This window comes from Eptesicus fuscus, chromosome 5, assembly GCF_027574615.1.
Source record: "Eptesicus fuscus isolate TK198812 chromosome 5, DD_ASM_mEF_20220401, whole genome shotgun sequence".
NCBI classification, from domain to species: domain Eukaryota; kingdom Metazoa; phylum Chordata; class Mammalia; order Chiroptera; family Vespertilionidae; genus Eptesicus; species Eptesicus fuscus.
In genome coordinates, this window is record NC_072477.1 from 2,230,772 (window position 1) to 2,250,866 (window position 20,095).

A 20,095-nucleotide genomic window follows, 5' to 3' on the forward strand; every position below is an offset into this window, starting at 1 on the left:
CACGTGCCTCTGTTATGTTGATACTTTATATAAAATGAGCTGTATATGGCAAAGACACGGCGACCTAAGGGGATCAACAGGAGACTTCAAATGGCTCCCACTGATATCCGAGATTTTAAACATCTTCTGTGAAATGTTTGCATCCAGGGAGGTTATTGAAGAAGACACTGGGTGTAAGTGCCTCCCTTTGAACAGCTAGTGTGCGCGGACAGTGTGTCATTGAGTCTTCCTGCAGCGTGAGCCAGAGCGGGGCAGCCTGTGAGAGTCCTGCACGCTGTCCTTGTCCTTAACAGGAGGCCATACAGGCCTGCCTCCTCCTCCCCCAGGTTCCTTTTCTGTGCTGTTGGTGGGTGTCTGTGTGAACCACTGAAGCCTGTGTTCCTGCTAGTTTAAACGTGGAAGAGGGTAGCTCCGTAAGAACCATCCTGATGGCAGACGACCATGTCACGTGGATGTGATTCATCCAGGCCGCCCCAACTCTACTCACAGGTCAACTCTTTCCTACAGGGCGCCCGAACCTTCTGATTAAATCAGAATTTAAACCTTTTAGACATATGTCCCTTAGTTCATGAATATGCTATTAAGGTTTCTGACATCCATCTTTTAGTGGGAACTCCATGCTGGTGTCCCTTTTAGGAACTGAACTATATTGTAACTTTCTCTAAATTTTTAATTGCTCACCGGTATATATAAATATAGATGTATTTAAGATTCATTCAAGCTTAGAAACAAATTTATGGAAAGGAGCTCAAGGAAAGAGTAGGATCATGTATCACAGAAAAAAGTAATAGGAAACAGAAAAAAACAATATTGATGTTACAAATCAGTAATGCTAACATAGAGGGTAGTTTTATTTACAGAGTGCTCTTTGGAACAGTGCTCTAGTGACTATACGGTGGGCGGTCCCTTTAAAAGTCCTGAGGACTGAGCCAGCGGAGGGTCCTGTCTGCAGAGCACGGAGCTGGAGCCTGGGCCCTCTCAGGGCAGCTGGCCGCTGTGGACGCTCCGCTCAGTGCTCGGCCTCATGTCTCGTCGGTAAAATGACAGGGTTTCCTGGTTTACCCGCCACGGTGCCTTCCTGTTCTGGCCTCCTGTGATCCGGCCTCTCCATCACTCTTGACCTTCCTCCTCTCAAAGATTGCCCTGGAGTTCTATTGAAGAACACAGTTACATCAGCATAAAATTCATTCTCTCCTCAACTTACTTTTCTAAATGCCATAGGCATTTTTAAAAAATAAAGACCATTGAAACTTCCTATCAACTCTCCTTTATTTCAGATTACTTTTTAAATCTGTTCTTTCATTGTTGAGCGTGTTTTTCCTATTCATAGACTGAATTTTCTCCTTCTCAATATATAATGTATAATTATATTAATTATATAATCAGCCATATATATATATATATATATATATATATATATATATATATATAATTATTTAAAACATGAATCTAGAAACAAACACTCTGCTAACAAATCACATCGTTTGTTTCTCCTGCTCTGATGTTCTGAAGGAGGAGGGAATTGGTATCACAGCTGCTTTTTTAACATGTGACTGGATCCACAAGTCCATCTAACGTGCTTCTCATTCGACGTTCTCATGAATGCACACTGCCCATAACCGGACAGGGCCAGTGTGGTTATGCTTCCTTGTGTTCCTGTGAAGTGTTACCTACAGTTCAGCACCATGCTATTTCCAAATGAAAATCTATCCTTTATACTTAAAATAAGCCTAGGAAATAATTTCAGAAAATATGAATACCTGTTTTTGCTGCTCAACAAAATCCTAACAGTACCTTCTCCAACTTTTTAGTATCACAGAGATGACACACACATCTGGCAGTTAGGAATATAGGTGTCTTCAAGGATGTATGGGAATGCATTGCATTTTAAATCTTTTAAAGCCAGATAATTGATATATTTAAGCTGCATTAATTTCTGTTATGGTTATACGAAAAACAATGTAAGGAAAGTTGTATGAATTGAATTGAATGCTATTTAGGGGCACACAGGATTTGGTAATTAAAGGTAATTCCAAGTAATATTTAATATGTAATTTATTTTTCACTAACTCAGAATTCTCAGAGTAGATTCTGTCTATATTTATTTACTTTTTAAGCATTATATGGATAAAATTTTTCATGTTTTGTTTTCTCCTTTCTCCTCTCTCTTATCTTTCCCTTTCCTCTCTTCCTCCCTCTCCTCTCCCTCTATCCATCCTTTCTTCCCTTTCTCTTTCTTTTCCTCCCCCCTCTCTTTTTTACATCTTTTTTGACAAAGAAAATCCAGAAAATCCAATCCTTAAATCATCTGCTTGATGAAGGAGGCAAAACAGACACCTGGAGATAATGTGATTGATGGACAAAAGCTAAAGCAATGGCTGGGGGGTCCTTTTCTTTTTCTTTCTTTCTTTTTTTTTAATTAATGGAAAAGAGATACATTGGCAGCTGATGTTGCTAAAAGCCCCATATTTGAAATCAGAGTCTGTAGGAGGTATAACATATATATTTCTTCAGTAATAATGTGGTTGCAGGATTCCAATGTTGCAGTGAAGTGTCATGAAAAACAACTGTAGTATGTGCTTTAGCGGCTGCGGCAGAAGAGACGCGGCTGAATTTGTGTAGGAAACCACCCGTTACCTTGTCCTAGAGCTTTCGCATGGAAAACCAGACGAAAGCCCACATCGGTTGCAATTACCCTCGCTAGAGAGCCACGTGGAGGGGGGCTGGGAGTAAACAGAAAGACATTGCTTCTCACGAATCTGCACGCCCATCTGAACAGTCACGCTGGAAAGGGTACAGCCAGCAGCCCACAATGCTACCCGCTGGTTGGGGTGACAATAGGGTGAACCCGGATATTCTGAAACTTAAACTTGGCAATGAAAACCCCACTGAGGTTCTGATAGCTTTTAGCCACACTCACCTTAAAAATAATAGATTCATGATTTCCTTTATTTCCTAGAGAATTTTATTTTATAAATACTTTGTTTACATTTCAGATTGTATTTGTCCTTAATTAAAAATGATGAATCTAGTTTGAATCAGCTGTTACTCTGAGCTATCATGCTTATGCTATGTCAACAGCCTTTATTTATACTAATGCTAATATTTCCATCACAGTTTGCCTGTAGAACATGTACGATTATTAATTTAAAATGTCAGATCTTGAGATATACTGTATGAAGCTATTGTCAGCTTCTCTATTACAAAATGCAATCAGCATATAACTATACTGATATTAGAAAATCTTTGTTTTTTAAAATATATTGATGTATGATAAAGATGATCTAATTTGTGAATGCAAATGCGTGTGTGGTTACTTTTTATAATGTGAAATAATGAATAGTGAATTTACTTAAAATAAAACATAGGTTAATGAGATACCTGTGTTTGTGAAAAAAGTTTTAAATACTTTTCTGCAATTTTTATTCTCTAATGAGTAGGACAGTTCACTTTTAAGTGATGAGTAACAGAAGCACGCCGACCTCAACTGTAAATTACTCAGGAACAGCTACTCGGTGTGAAACTTTCACCCAATTTCTCTCCACCTTTCCTTACAATTGGCTCTTGTTGGCTATTTTTAATGATTCTTAGTATCTTTCATTTAAGGATAGGTTAATGGAATTATTCAACCCATTTGCCAGTACTTAAAAATTGAGTAGGTTCGAGAAGCTTGACCATATGGCTAATTTAGTACACTCCTTATGGATTTCATTGAACTATTTTAATGACATCTCCGAACAGCATCACTGACATGGACTTTCACACACTGTGATCGGGGAGTAAGTGGGACATCAGAGTGACAGCAGTTTCCCAGCACTGTGATTCATAATTATGGACTCTGTCATTTTAATAAAATGGAGAATTCCAGTTTACTTGTTCACTAATAACTGTAGCAGAGTTAGGAACCTTTATTTCCTTTATGCATGTGAGAGGAGAGGAGAGGAGAGTGACTCGACAGAAAAGTCACTACAGCTTCTACAATCCAGGGATTTATAGAGGCCAACACAGTCTCATTCCAGGGCACTAAGCAATCAAGTAACAGTCAATCAAAATTATGCTCACAAGTTTCCTCTTTTCTTTGCAGAACATGATCATTTCTAAAATCGTTGAAATATTTTTAAAAATTATATGTATTTCTAAAACCAGATATATAAAATCAGAGTGGAAAACAAATTGATGACAGTTACGACCATCCACACATACTTAGATTTACACCGAAACGAGACCGATCCTCTGTCCACGTCCTTGGCGTAGCCGCGTAGCAGACAGGAAACTAACTTTGGGACAGAACGATCTCCTCCGTCTGAACTGAGGGAAGTAGGGCCACACCGTCAGCTGTTTGTTAATTACGGAAACTTGCCTTTTAAGGACAGGTTTCAGAATTTCACAGGTCAGCACTGCCAGCAAAAACAGACCTGCAAAACTCAACTTTACTGACAGAAGTGGAGATAGGGCTTAAATGGATTTTACTTCATAGCGGTAGAATAAGGGGCATATAGAAATATTCTTCCACAGCCTCATATGCTTCTGAGAATCATTTCCATTATTTGACTTCCTGAGCTCAAACCCCTTCCTTTGGAAGGGACAGCTCCATTTTCCCTTGTGGTTAGTAGGCAAACATGAAATATTTAAACCGGAATGAACAGGCTATTCAGCTTGAGTAGGAATTTCACAGAGAAGAGAAATGAATTAGATTAATTCAATACTCTGTTCTCGTTATTATAGCCTGTGAGAGACTGTGGGTGTCTGCCTGTCTGCCTGTAGGAACAGTTTGAAAAACCTGACGCTTTACATAGCAAAGCCTTGTTGTAATGTTCAGATTCTCCCCTCAGTTGAAACCTGGAATTTTTGTCTCATTGACTGCACTTTGCACTGGTCTGCCTTAAAGAGCAATGAGTGATAGTCCTTATGCCGCATTGTTTGCAGTGCTTGTGGGGAGGCGAGGGAGAGTTTGCTCTGCATGTTATACGAACCCCTCCATAGCAATGAACCTTTCCGTAACCGGCCTCGGCCATATTTATTTTAGAGAATATTGTTTCCATAGACTTCCCCCCCAAGGTTCATCTCTAAAAGTAGGTATTTTCCCACAAGTAAACCTGGCTAACTGAACACTAACAGCGGAGTTAGTCCTCTATTTCGTGTCCCTGCCCTTACCAACGGTCACGTGGTAATCCATGTCCGGAGTTTAGAGTGATGAAAAGCCGGCCTTTAAAGTGCAGCTTGAAATCATGGCCTGTTCACATCACTACCACACACACTGCTCTGGTTTAAACTAATGGTTAAGATGACTAATCAATAAATTCATTTTAGGTATAAAATCGATAGCAAACGGATAGAAATCCAAATAGGCATTTAGTTAACACAGTTGACACTCCAAGGTGAGTTAGGTCTAGCCACGAGTCTCAGAATTTACTCCGAAAATACTTCCTTGTCTCTGTGACAGAAAGTGACCGCTTAAGAGCGTCGGGGATTTGCTGTTCTCCTGTTAGCCTTGGCGCAGGCCATGCTTCTCTTCGTCTAATCACAGCGCTGACTGAGCAGCGAGCCCACTCGGCCTGGTCAGCTGGACCTCGCCAGGTGGTTTAGGTCGAAAGAAGGAAGAGAGAGAGAGGCCTGGGGCCACGGGTGACCTTGGCAAGCATTTGCTTTTCTCTGCCATGTCCTGCGACATGTATCCATTAGGCGCAGTAGGCACAGTGCCTAAGGCCCAGGATACTTTTTGGGGCTCATGAATGTTTTACTTTTTGCAATAAGCAAGTTACATACTTTAACTGCATTGGTATAAAGCCATATACAGTGCATAATATATTCATTTTTATACCAATGCCATCTTAAAATCAAATTTTTAATACACGTCTATTTTTTTATGTTGGAAAGACCCCAAGAGTGCCTGGGGCCCTTGAAAGCCATAATGTGACCCTGTGTCTGGTTCCCCATTCCCGTCCTTTGTAAAATGAAGGTATTGAACGGGTGACCTGTGGCCCAGCTAAGGCCTCTGCCAAGTGATGTCAGGCATCTCTAACCTGCCATGGAGTACACGGCCGCACTGATGCAGATGCTGGATCAGGGCAAGTTACGCTGTGTTTCTTTTTTCAATGTATTTTTATTGATTTCAGAGAGAGAGGGAGAGAGAAACATCAATGGTGAGAGAAAATCATTGATTGGCTGCCTCCTGCACTCCCCCTACTGGGGATCGAGCCCACAACCCAGGCATGTGCCCAGTGCCTTGACCGGGAATCAAACCGTGACCTCCCGGTTCATAGGTCGATATTCAACCATTGAGCCACAGGGCTGGGCTGTTTTTCTAATGTTAGTCAGCAAGAAATGGTTCTAGAGCAGATGGCAAGAAAATGCTTATTTTGCACCAGAGGGAAGTAGAGAGCGAAGCACGTGACTCATGGAGAATGTGTGTGTGTCTTCCTCCCTGCGGCTCATCTGGATAGAGTGTCCAGGCATGTGAGTAGCAGGGGGGCAAAGGCATTCTACCAAACTCGGCTTTCGTCAACAGCCAAGGCTCTTATCACAGGTGCACATACCGAACGGGTTGTGCAAACATCACCTGAAAATAAGTTTGACTTGAACACTCGGATTTCTCTCAGAGTGGCTCAAACCGGCAGCAGACGGGAGCCATCCTTCCTGCCACCCAGCACCAGTGCCCTCGCGGGTCCCATACCTCAGGTCGGCATCCGCTGGGCACCGCGTCCTCATGCTTGTCATCGATCACAGGAGGGTTGGGTTCACCACCCTGCCCAGAAATAGGGGCACCCTCGTGGTTTCTTCATAGATCAGGAAATGAAATGGCCGGTTCACTTTGATGATGGGAGGCATGGAATAAGCAATGATTTCTGACAGGGTTCCTGCCACTGCCTCGGTTCCTTTCTCATCGACCTCAATCACTGCTCTTTGTAAGACCTAGAAAAGGAAGTAATGTGGAGGACCGTGTGAGTGACAGCGAAGAGGAGGCAATTGAGCCCATTGGCAGCTTTTGCTGTGGCGCTACCTACAGGGCCATGCATCTGAGCTGAGAGGAGGCGTCTGAGGCTGCCCAGGGACTTGCCTTGGAAGCTCAAATACCAGGAGACCCCAGGACCCCAAATGGGAAACACTGGCCAACCCCTGCACGCATGCGTCAGATCAGCAGGTACTTGCTGAGTGTGGCCTCTGTGCTGCTGAACCTTGGGCACAGCTGGTGCTCCCCGGAAAGGAGCTCACGCTGCCTGGAGCCCCGAATACTCTGGCCCTCCCTCTGGCAGGCCGGCTGGGTGAGGGGTGTGGCTAGTCTGCGGCAGCTTCCCAGCACCTGGGACGGCTCTGAGTCCCCGGCAAGTGCTGGGGTCCCTGAGGACTTCCTGGACTCCGGTTGCCTGTACTCAGGCCACCTGTCCTGGCCGGGAGGCCCTTTTGTCCAGGAACCTCATGTTAAGTGGGTGATGGACCAACCTAATTGCTGTAAGAGGAAGGAGACAAAGGAAACATCAGTGTAGTAGCTCCTGGGGGTCCCCGAATGTCCTGAGTGAACCTTCTCCTCCGGAGCAAACAGGGAGGACAGTTAGTGGTTTGCAACGTAAACTGTGAAGAGCGCGTGGCGTCACCATGCCCAGTGTCCGCAGCAGGAAGTCTTGCAGGCGCTGGTCTGCAGGGCTGTCCTGTTTATGCCTCTCACCTCCCGAGACCAAGGCCTGGCTGCAGGCCTGCTCACCCTGCTGAGTCCCGCTCGGGGGGGGGGGGGGGGGGGGGGGGGGAGGGGAGGGGGGGGGAGGGGGGTGTTCCATTTTTAATCTCTCTTGGAACGAGAAAATGGGAAAATAGAAATCAAACCCCACAGCTAAGAAAGAGCAGGGGGAGATGGAGCTGCCACTTGGAAAAGGTGGGACATTTTCTCAGTCGTAATAATGAGGGGGTTACTGCTGGCATTAGTGAGCGGCCAGGAGTGGTAGGCAGCTCCCCGCAATGTCCCGGCTGCTCCGACCACAGGTAACAGGCCATGGCTCCCCTCGAAACCAGCAGGTTCCCACTGGGAAGGCAGATGAGCTGAGGGGATTCCTTGTGGAAGGTGACTAATCTTTAGCGGCAGAACAAGGGCCCCAGAGTATGAGTTAGTAGCGTTAGAGGCAGAACAATGGCCCAAAAGGATGAGTTAGTGGGGTTATAGGAAAAAAACACCCGAAGCCATATATATGAAAACACACACACAAAACAACAATTACAATTTTGGCCATTTGTGGATTGAGTTGCTTTTCAAAGTGTCGCCTTCCCTGTCACTGGAAGCATTATAGAGAAAGAGAGGGAGGGAGGAGGAGAAGGGGAGGGAAAAAGGCAAAAAGGAGGGAAGGAAGGAAGGAAGGAAGGAAGGAAGGAAGGAAGGAAGGACAACTGGAGGATAATTTGTGGGGATATTATAGAGGGGGTTCCAGCAAGGGTGGGAAGTTGGGCAGATGGCTTCTGGGGGTTTCTTTCATCTTGAGAGTGGTGTGACTTCGTGACATTTTAAATGAACCCGTGACTAAGTTCCTTTTCAGGGGTACACTTCTCCTTCAGTGCTTGTGAGAGGAGGGGGAGAGCTCTACATAAGAGAAATTAAATTAGTTGAACTAATGTTTTAATAAAGGAGCTCAAAATTCTTAAAACATCCAACTTGAGTGCTATTTCAAGTCCTCGGAATTTAAATCGGAGCTTCTACTACAACTTGGTATTTTATCAACGATACAATCATCTGCAAAAATATGTGTTGGTTTTGGTCCGACTTCCTCCTTGGGGTTTGGGTCCGCATGAGAGACCCTGGCTTACCTGGGACACTTTCAGGTTTCTCGCGATGGCCGAGAGCTCGCCCAGGTGGGCCCAGGGCGAGAAGATTCTCGTGACTCTCATCTGCTTAAGCAGCTCATGCATCTCATACTTCTGATCCAACTTGAACTTGGGGAAGAAAACTTCCATGTGTCTGTGGGACGAGTGGATGAAATGGGGAAATGCGGATAGAGCCGTGGACTGCACGCTACAAAGACCACTCTCTCCAAGATCATTCCCATTAACGGGTCTCGCTCACTGGGCTGTGTATAGCTCACGCCGTCCTTTGGTGATGCTCTAGCTCGGGGAACGCAGCTCTGGCTAGCAGATATGTAGCGTCAGCGTCACCGAGCCGGCTTCACCTCCCAGCCAAGGACGCACATTCTCATTGGCAAAGAACACTGCCTTTTGCATCCATTTCCCTGTTTTAACAACAACCCAATCCGAGGGCTCCTTGCAGTAGTTGTTTGCTTGCAGCAACCCTGCAGGCCCCAGGCGGCCCTGCAGCCACAGCCTAGATCCTGCAGCCCCGCGCCTTCTAGAATCTCAGGAGTCGGGGATGGAGAACAGGAGGGAGTAAAGGGAACTACCCCCCCCCCCCCCCCCCCCCCCCCCCCGCTCCTGCAGGCAGAGACATGCTGATATTCTGTTTCATATGCACTGGTGTTCTCCTCTGAAATTACTGTGTTTGAACAGATGAGTTCTGTGGCTCAAAAATAAAAAGCATGGAAACGCATAATTGGCACTAGTCGTCTTAAAGAAGTCTCAGTTTCCTAACTTATGAGGTGTAGCCCCAAACAGCAGCACCGGTTCCCGGGTCTCAGAGGGTTGCGTGAACTAATGTGGCGCGCCCAGCACAATGCCCGCTGTTCGGGGGGAGCCGCAGCTCATCCCCTTCGGCTCACTGCCCCCCCCCTCATTCTTCCTCTCACCGCGTCCAAACCTCGGGCTTCCTGACGGACCCCCTGCACGTGCTGCTCATTGCTGCCCTCACCCCACAGCCCAGGGCCGCGTCCTGACGGGTGGCTATAGCGGCCTCCTGTCAGGTCTCCTGCCTCCCCGCCTCCCCTGCCCTCAGTGTCTTTACTCCACAGGGCTGTGTGGCTCTTCCAAACAGGAGTCGGACCCTGGGGCTCCTCTGCTCAGATCCCCGGGGCTTCCCACCGCCCTCAGGAGAAGCCCAAGTCTTTCCTGGGCCTGGCTATCACCCCTCCTCTCCTCCCTGCTGCCCTGCTCTCCTCAGACCCGCCAGGCACCCTCCCATCCCAGGCTCTCACTCTGCCCGGAACACTTCCCTCCCCCAACCCCACAGGGTCCTGCTTCACTTCCGCCACCACCTTCCCGAGGCCTTCCTGGCAGCCCTGCACCCTGGTGCCCCCCTCGCTCCCTCGCTGTGACTCCCTCGTCTCCCTTCACTGGAATGTGAGCTCATCGAGGGCTCCACGGTGCGCGTGGCAGTGCCCGGCCGAGCGGGTGAATGAGCCAGGCGCTGAGAGATGCCGGGACAGAGGGAAACGGCAAACGCAGCCCCTGCTCCCAGGGAGCCCATCGGCCACTGGGGAGGCAGACAGAACCCCGGAATTGTGGTGCGTGCTCCAGGGACCGAGCTGGTGTAGGGTCGGGGCTGGCGTTACCTGGTCCTCATGTTCCTCAGCCACGTGTCCACCAGCTCTGGGCTCAGGTAGTCCTCCAGGGCCAGGTGGTCGCCCATCTTCTCCATGAGCACCACCAGCATGCTGGCGTTGCCTCGGTAGGGCAGCTTGAGGACATGGCAGCGGAGCCTCTCGTCAAAGGCGGAGGCGAAGTTGCCCGCGCTGTACATCATGGGCACCTTAACCGTCTTGTACTTGTCCAGGTGGAAAGTGTCGGCCTCGGTGAAGACAGGGTCAAAGGGGGTCAGCCACTTCCCTGGACAGGTGAGAAGAGAACTCGGTGTGGACACACCCCGGGGGAGCATTCTTGCTGAAGTCACAGAGGGCAGCGCCCCGCAGCCCTCTCTGCCGCCACCGGGCAGGGCCGTCCCGGGAGGAGTGGTGTGACCACAGCTCAGGCAGCAAAACCAGCTCCCCGGAGGCCGCCTGGCCCAGCCTCTCCCAGCCGGCAGAACCGGGGCCCCCTCGATCACACAACAGTGGGGCAGGGTCCTCATCGCTCCCTGTCCTGAGCTCCAGCGGCAGGAGACGGGCCTCTGCCGCCCTCAGTGTGCGCAGCCACGTGCGGGCAGGGTCCCTGGGACAGCAGTGATGGCCTTCCCACGCATGGCTGCTCAGGGCGGTCCTGCGAGAAGGGGACCCTTGCTGACACAGCCACCCGGTCCAGGGGAGGCCACCGGCGTGCAGCGCCGTGACCCTCTACACAGACTCTGTCCTGGGCTGTGCCTGGCAGCAGGAGGCACCTTCTCCTGGGCTCGGCGAGGCCCTCGTGTCAGCTTCCTGCTGCAGCGGCGGCCACACAAGCCCCAGGACGGACAGGGTCTGGCGTGAGAGTGTCAGGACCCCTCGCTGAGTCTGGCCTCACGTGACCTTGCCCAGGCTCACCTCTCCGAGCCTCACTCTCATCTGCACAGTAGGTGGGAGGGTCTCCATTTTCTATATTAAGAGTCTGAGGACAAGAGACATTGTCACTTGCCCCAGTTCACAAAAGGAGAGAGTGAAGGAGCAAAGATGTAACCCCACATCTCACAGATCATGTGCCCGGAAGACTCAGCGTCAGAACCTAGAGGCGTTTAGAACTGCGTGGAGGTGCATGGAAACTAGGACAGCACGCGGGCCACCAGCAGGGGCCTGGGGGGGCACACCCAGTGTGTGCCTGGGACGTCACATGTCAACGCCTGTTTTGGTTTGCCTGTGAAACCCGACCTCACAGAAGATCACTTGGCTTAACCCTATGCGGTCGAGCAGGAGAGGGCGGGGCTGCGCAGGGACCCAGCTTGGGGGGAGCAGAACATTCTCAAAATACCTTGGAGCAAGACGTAGTCCACAAGAATGACTTTGGTGTCGGGATTGACCTCATCCAAGAGCGTGGGGATTTTCCCCAGCGTCTCCCGGTTAATGTAATGATTCATGAGCTTTCTGGCCTGCGAGGCATTGCGAAAATTCACAGTCACACACTCGGTATCGAAATACCTCTTGGACAAATTGAGGAAGGTCCCTTTGACATCAAAATCTTCGTGGATGAAGGCCAAGCTCCCCTGGGTGAGGCCCAGCTCCTGGTTGTGGGAGAGGTGCTGCCGGAGCCGCCGAAACAAGGCGGGCAGGTGCCCGGGCCCCGTCTGGCTCGGGCTCTGCAGGCTGAGCACGCCCTCCAGCTGGGCTCTGGTCTGCCCCGTGGCCCCCAGCATCAGGGCCGCCAAGGCCAAGGACAGGCCGAACGGGGAGAAGACCACGTTGCCTTCATGCCTCATGGAGATCTTGCGTAGCAGGCTGAACCCCAAGTTGGAGGTCTGTTCAGAGAGCTGGTGCCCGCTGGCCATCAGCCAGGGCTCCTCTTCCTCCTCCTCTGGGGCCTGCACTCCCTGGAAGGTCTCATTCTGGACAGCAGGGGTCTGTGGCCTCGCCTGGGCCGTCGGGACAGCAGGGGTCTGTGGCCTCGCCTGGGTCGCCTGGACAGCAGGGGTCTGTGGCCTCGCCTGGGCCGTCGGGACAGCAGGGGTCTGTGGCCTCGCCTGGGCCGCCTGGACAGCAGGGGTCTGTCGCCACGCCTGGGCCGTGCCAGGCACCAGCCACACCTGGGCCAGGAGGCAGGGGAGCAGGAGGCGCAGTACCGCCGCCATCCGGTCAGCGTGGAGGCCGAGGCAGCGCAGCTCTTCAGCAGCAGGGCTTCCTGGGAGAAGAGAGCAGATGGGTGATCATGCCTGATGCAGTCCCTCGTCCCTGTGCTGTGGTCCATCCTCCAGGGACCCACTTCCTCCCTCTGAGGGGTGGGGGGGCTTACCTCTGGCTCAGGCAGCCGAGTGCCCTCGGGGAGACCCGGAGCACAAGGGTGGACCTTGGCCACCGAGGAGGGGATTGTTACCGAACGAAACCTCCTCTGGGCCCTAGCCCAGGGCAGCGCCTGGCCTCCCCCCTTTCCCACTCACCCCACTTCCTCACGAAGGAGTGGATTAGAGAGGATGTGGTCTGGACCCGGCCTGGCTGGGTGGGGTCAGAGCAGGGCAGGGTCAGGAGGCCCACAGGCCTTTATGGGTCGGCTTCACTCGCTGCCCCTGATCGCTGGGCCCGACAGCAGCCCATCAAGCTGGGTCTGGGGCCCTGGGTCTGGGGCCTGCTTGGCTGGGGATGCAGAGGGTCCGAGTAGCGATCAGGGCCAGGAAAGGGCAAGTGCTGGGTCTGCCTGGCTCGGGGTGAGAATTCTGCCCCCTGCACCTCTCTGACAGCCCTGGCGCCCAGGTCCCAGCTCCTGCCGGCTCTCCCTTCCTCCACTCTGCCTGGAGGCCCTGATAGACACGAGAGCCGCCTGTCCTGAGTGAGGCCGGGCTGACCTCTCCCCCTCACAGAGGCTGTGAAGTGCGTCCTCGCTCTCAGCCCCGCGTGGAGCCAGTCCTCTGGCCCCGGCAGGGGGTCTCCAAACCCCACGCTCCTCACCGCTAGCCGGCCCAGCCCCGCCACCTCTCCAGGCTCCCTGGCATCCGGGCGCAGAGCCTGGCTCCCGCGCACCTGCCCGTTTCCTGTCTGAGTAAACACCCCAGCGCTGGGCTGTGGGCTCCGCAGTCTCCACACTCGGCTCCTGCTGTCCAGGTCTGTGACCCAGAGGCTGGCTGGGCAGGTCACCGAGATGCCCCAGGAGGGGCTGGGAGGGCAGCCACTCAGCCCAGTGGGCATCGGGCAGGGGAGGCTGCAGGCCTCACAGGAGTCCCATCAGTAGGCCCTCACTCTGAACAGGCCGTGTGACAGGATGGCGTTCCTCAGCCGCCTCCCTCACGCAGGCGCTGTGTCCTCGTCTGTGCCTGGTACAAGCGACCCCCCAGGACCCAGCGCACTGCTCTTGCTTATGCTACACGGCCCCGCAGAATGTGCCGGAAGTCACCACCTCACCCACGTAGCGGAGTACGTCTGCTGTGTTTTCTAAATGTCGGGGTTTAGGGAACTCGGTGCAATTCTAAATGTCAAGGCCGCGTTCAGTAGCTCCCAGCCGCAGATGCTGGGTAAGTGCCCCCTGCAGCACCCGCACGGAGCCTGGCCGTGCCTTCGGTGTGCAGGCCTGCCTCGTGCTGCTGCGCGTTCGACATTAGGGCAAGCCCCCCTCCACAGCACAGAGAGCTCGACTCGCTAAAGGCTCAGCTGGTGGTCAGCATCTTTGAGCAATAAAGTCTTTGGTAATTGAGGCATGTATATTGTTTTACACATGACAGTACTGCACACTGAATAAGCTACACCACAGCGTAAACATAACTTTCGGATACACTGGGAAGCCAGACAACGCATGGGACTCGCTTCATGGCGATGCTCACTTTATTGCAGTCTGGAGCCTCAGTACCCCGTGCCTCTGAGCTCGGCCCGTTCACAGTAGTTAGCACTACTCCGCCAGTGAACGCGTTCATCCCACGGAGCATGCTCCCCAATCCGGGCCACTTCTCGGTGACAGCCGCAGGAAACAGTCCCAGCACCCCAATATAGCCCACCCCTCCCAGGTCCAGTCTTCCTGTGCCGCTCCTCCGTCAGCCGGGAGCGGGCCCCAGGCGTACACGGCCCCTGCATGCTGCTCACCGGACAGACCCAGGTATCTATCCCCCACGGTCACGTTCATCTACCGAACGGGACAGAATCTGTGTGCGGGGCACCCCTCAAGCACGCCGAGGACGTGTCATCCTAGAGAACCCGAGTGGGAAGAAATCAACGGCTCACTCACCACTTCCCAGCCCCGAATTACCTGGAGCAGCACCCCACCCGGCCCTGAGGTGGGGGGTTCGCTTACCGGGGGGAGGAGAGCAGGACGCTGAGTGTGGTTTGAACAGTGAGTGCTGCGGACACAAACTCTTTGGACTTAAAGCCTCATCCCCTTTCCTCCTCCCTCAGAGGAAGCCCCTGTGTCCACCGCACACCTCTCCCCCCACCGCTGCCCCCTCCGCCCACGAGTGAGGGCCCAGCGCTGCCCAGACTCCCCCTCTCACCTTAGAGCCCACCCCCCCGCTGGCTGGACTATGAAGGTCTCCCTTTAATCTGCTGCCTCTTACCAGTCTGTGGCCCCGGGCGCCTGGGAAGGTCCTTCGTTCAGGGCGAAGGCAGAGGTTGGGGTGCGCAGCTGAAAGCCCGCAGCAAATATTTGCTGTTCCAGAGTGCGCGCCGGAGGGACCGTTACTGATTAACATCTTGCGGGAGATGCTGGCGTTTCTGGAAAAGCAGAGACACAGAGAGAGGCTTCCCACATCCCCCGCTGCCGCTCCAACCCTGAATGTGGAAATCCCTCCAAGGGAGCTTCTGTTTCGCAACCCCAGGCACTGCCCCGGAGGCCCACTGCTGCTGGGATGGCCAGTCCAGGCGCCCACGCCTCCTGTGAAGGGGCCTCCTGAGTCCCCACCCCGGGCTGGCACGGGTGGGGGCGGGCAGAGACGATGAAGATCTGCTCCCCCAACCCCCCTGGGAACTTTGGGTTCCATGGGAGACAGACAGGCACACTGCTATGAGCAATGCAAGGTCAACTCAAGGTCAGCTTACTACTTTGCCAGACTCGAGGGTCTGGAGTCCTCAAGTATCCAGTCAAGGCTGGTGGAGGCCCTTTGAGACAAAAAGCCCCATCGACTCTCCTTTTGATAAATATCTCATGTGCCCTTTACCACCCTGAAGTGAAATTTATAGTTACTAGAACATATCCACAGATTTTTTTTTTTTAAAGCAAAATACTGCTCTATAATACGGAGGGGAAATAAAAGTAAAGGATAAGGAAATCACGTGTCTTTGAATTGTTCATGCTCTGGCGTAACTCCCCTGGAAGACGTGTGATGCTGCCAGACGCGGGGCGGTGGGACAATCTGTGTTGCACACGGTTATCCGTCCAGCGCTACAGCCAGAATCCCCACCGCCAGGCGGGGCCTTAGACCAGTCCTGCCTGTTCGGCTGGGCACCTGGTCGGAAGGGCCAATGAGTGGCGTGTGTGGTATAATTTTAGTGCCAGAATGAACCTCTGCGGCCCTGATCTGGACGGTTACAGCGGGGAATGCGGGCCCAGGCCCCCCAGGCCTTTCCTGCCTCGGAGCCAGCACGGAACCAGGCCCCCCGATGTCCAGTTGCTCCGGATGGCAGCGCATCACACGCACCTGTCGAGAGAGACCGGGGAAGCGCTGACAGGAAGGCCTCTGGTGGCCGGAGTGAACGGAGACAGCTCCGTCCTTCCTGGAGCTCCTCGCGGGAGGCCTCCCGCCTCCCAGGGCCAGAGCGGGGGCTTCTAGAGCAAATGTGGAAAGCAGCCCAGGCCCGTTACCGGCACCGTCAGCTTCAGGGAAAGGTGTGTGTGTGTGTGTGGGTGGGGGGGGGGGGGGGACCGCGCAGCCAGTCGGCTCCCTGTGGGTCCGATGGGGGGAAGCTTGGGCAGGTGGAAAAGAGGTTTCTCAAACCCTTGCAACGCACGCACACATGCATGTACATGCACACACAGGTACGCACAACGTGCACACACACATGCATATATGCACACATGCACACACATGCACACACACACCTACTCGCCCACACATGCACGCATGCCCCGCATGCCCATGCGCACACACGCCCACGCACGCAGCGCACGGCACGCAGCGCAAGGCACGCACGGCACGCACGGCACGCACGGCACGCACGCACGCACGCACGCACGCACGCACGCACGCACACACACCTGGGGCAAATGTCCGGCTCTTGGCCTCGCTAGGCTCCAGTGACACCTGACAGGGGCGGACAGGCCTGCTCTGCCGCTGGCACCGCTCGGCTGAGGGCCCAGGCAGGTCCGTCCCCGCGGGCCGCCCGGAGAAGCCGGCCTCAGGCGGGGGGCGGGGGGCGTGGGGGAGCCCGGGGTCAGCCTGCCGCCTGCGGCCCGGAGGCCGGGAGCCGGAGCGCTCCTGAGGGCGGGTTTTCTGTGGCGGAGTCAGAGGACCCTTCGGGCGGGAGGGAAATGAGCAGTGCTCCTGGGAGGCTGTAAAGAAGCAGAGGCTCAGAGAGGGCAGCTAACCTGGGCAGGAACACACAGCAGACTGTTCTTAAAAGGCGTTGGAGGCGTGTCTTTAGGCCAAATCCCTAACAGTGGGATTTCTGTAATTTTGTTACATTTACTTGGGTGTGGAGTGGTCCTCCCCGCCAAGACAGGCCCCAGTCCTCACTCCCGGTCCTGTGATTGCCACACTGTTTAGAAAAGGGGCGCCTGGCCCGTGTGGCTCAGCAGTTGAGCCTCCATCCGGGAACAGAGAGGTCGCTGGTTGGCATCTCGGTCCTGTCCCGGGTGCGGCCCCAGGCCCCAGGCCCCAGTGGGGGGCGTGCAGGAGGCAGCAGATCGATGACTCATCCATGTTTCTCTCTCTCTCTCTCTCCCTCTCCCTCTCCCTTCCTCTCAAACCGATAAAAACATACTCAAAAAGAAAAGGGGTCTTTGCCGATGTCAGTAAGGTGAGGATCTGAGGAGAGGATGGCTCTGGATTTAGGGTGCGCCCTAACTCCAATGGCAGGAGTCCTTGGGGGAAAAGGCAGAGGGAGATGAGAGACACAGAGAAGATCAGGCCACGTGAAGACAGAGGCAGAGATCCCAGCGTGTGTTTACAGCCGGGCAACGCGAGGACTGCAGGCCGCCACCCCGCTAGGAGGAGACTCGGAATGGATTCACTCAGAGCCTCTAGAAGGAGCGAACCCCGCAGACACCTTATCTCTGACCTTTGCCCTCCAAAACTGTGCAAGAATTTCTCTCTCCTAGTTTGTGGCCAGCCAGTGTGGCCCAGTGGTTGAGCGTCGACCTGTGAACCAGGAGGTCATGGTGGGATTCTCGGTCAGGGCACATGCCTGGGTTGCTGCTCCATCCCTAGTAGGGAGCATGCAGGAGTCAGGTGGTCAATGATTCTCTCATCATTGATGTTTTTATCTCTCTCTTCCTCTCTAAAATTAAAAAAAAAAATGTATTAAGATGAAAAAAAGAAAAATAATTTAAAACCACCTAGTCTGTGGTAATCGGCAACATCAGTCTTAGGGAACGAATATAGTCTATGTTGTCAAATTCTTTTCCGTACAGACATTTTGGCATTTCCACTAGCAATGTATGAGAAGGACCGTTCCCACACAGTCAGTAGAGTGTATTGTGAAGTTTTCAAATGTTTGCCCTTCTGATAGATAGGAAGTGGTATCTCAGTATAGTTTCCATTTGCATTTCTTATTATAAGTGAAGTTGGACATATGTTCATATGTTTAAGCACCATGTATTAGAGTCAGTCGCTCTATCAGTGACATATATTGCAAATATTTCTTTCAAGTTTTCATTTCTGCTGACTTTGCTTATGAATTGTTGGCCATGCAATTAAAAAATAGTCTTTACTTGGTCAAGTTGGTCAATTCTTTCTTCAGTTTCATCTGGACTTTGAGTCATGGTTAGAAAACCTTTTCCTACACCTAATTTATAGAGAAAATGTGTGGTGTTTTCTTCCAGTACTTGTATTGTGGTTTTTGTGTTTTTTTTTTTTACTTCTATTTAGATCTCTGATTCTTAGTTTATTCTTGAATATGGAGTGAGGAATGGGTCTAATTTTATCCTCTCCCAAATGGCTATTCAGTTGTTCCAATTCCACTTACTTAAAAGTCCTTCTGGGTCAAATATTAAATTTCCATTTCATCTGCTCCCTGTCTTCCATATCTTTTCATTGTTTTCCTGGCTATTCTTGCATGTTTATTTTTTAATATGAACTTTGGTATCATCTTGTCTATCTCCAGAAAAAATTTGTTAATGTTTTTATTGGCATACCATTAAATGATCAAATTAACTTGGGGAAAACTGACACCTGGATGATGTAGAGGCATCTTATTCAAGAAGAAACATCTTTCCATTTGTTCAAGTATAATTTTGCGTCTTTTAAAAAAAATCTTTATTGTTGAAAGTATTACATATGTCCAATTCTCCCTCCCCCCGCATTGACCTATCCTAGCCCACCTCTGCCCCTCATCCCAGGCCTTCGCCACCCTATTGTCTGGGTCCATGGGTTATGCATATATGTACAACAAGTTCTTTGGTTAGACCTCTTCCCACCCACCTACCCACCCTCCCTCCCCCCCACCCTCCCCCCCACCTTCCCTCTGAGGTTCCATAGTCTGCCCCATGTTTCTGTGTCCCTGGATCTATTTTGTTCATCAGTTTGTTTTGTTCATTCAATTGCATCTTTAAGAAGTATTTATAATTTCCTGAACATAAGTTGTGCGCATTTTGTTTATTTCTAACTAGAGGCCCAATGCACGAAATTCATGCAAGGGGCTCGGCCCTCGCAGCCCCAGCTTCGTCCGGAAGGTCGTCTGGATGGCCGTTCTGCTGTTTGGTCTAGTTAGCATATCAGCTCTTTATTATATAGGATGTTTATCTTTTTGGTTGCTGTTGGGTTTTCTCTTCCAGCACATGTCTTAACTGGTTGTTACTTGTGTGTATGAAAGTCTGTTCTTGCATCTGAATTCCTTTTCCTTATATTAGGCTGAATTCTTTCATTGTTTGAGTTAGTTTAGTCATTGGTGTGCTAGGGCTAAGCAACTACATTAAATGCCATCTGCACCTTTGCTCTCTCTTTGTAATTGCACTGTCTAATCCCTCCAGGACAATGCAAAATGGTAGTAGATGTAACGGGCGGCCTGGTCTTACTCTTGACCTTAGTGGGAATACATTTCATGTATGCTTACTGAGTAAGCAAACATGAAATGTATTGTGGCTATAGGATTCAAGTTCAGCTATATATGGGATAAGTAGTATATTTAAGGAAGTACCCTTCAGTTCTTATTTTTTAAGATATATGCCCTATCCATCCGTCTGTTTAGCTGTTGTCTATTTACCTTTCATCTATCATATGTATTACATCTATTTATATTTCTATCTGTTGTCAGTCAGTTCAGTTCTTTTATCTCATTTAATACCTTTTGCCCTTAACCAGGAGGGTAAGGCCTCTTCCTCCTCAATGTCGCTCTAGCAGCCCTCTACTGACAAAGCTTAGCATCATGCCCAGCAGGCAACGCAAAAGTATTTAAAAGGCCCAGATTCATTTTTGCAGAGCAGCAATGAAGGGAGGATTTGGAGGTGAGAAGCAATGCATTCATTGATAACTTTCTCTGCTTGAAGCAGTAATTATACTTTAAAGATATTTTTTTAAGTATTTTGTTTTATCTACATAAGT

The 20,095-nt window shown here is 51.3% G+C and overlaps 1 protein-coding gene across 2 annotated transcripts; it reads right to left on the minus strand.

The window, feature by feature from the left end:
* Positions 1-6,720: 6,720 nt before the first annotated feature.
* On the minus strand, positions 6,721-12,598 carry SERPINA10 (serpin family A member 10). 2 transcript variants are annotated; one of them, XM_028136446.2, is made up of 5 exons: positions 12,485-12,598; positions 11,743-12,340; positions 10,419-10,692; positions 8,788-8,938; positions 6,721-6,912 (listed from the first exon to the last, which is right to left on the minus strand). In XM_028136446.2, the coding sequence occupies exons 1-5, from the start codon at positions 12,554-12,556 to the stop codon at positions 6,721-6,723; spliced, it is 1,287 nt and encodes a 428-aa protein (XP_027992247.2). In that variant the 5' UTR covers positions 12,557-12,598. The 2 variants fall into 2 exon arrangements, with proteins under 2 accessions (XP_027992247.2, XP_054571411.1); XM_054715436.1 differs by having other exon boundaries at positions 11,743-12,364; positions 12,485-12,567.
* Positions 12,599-20,095: the final 7,497 nt, after the last annotated feature.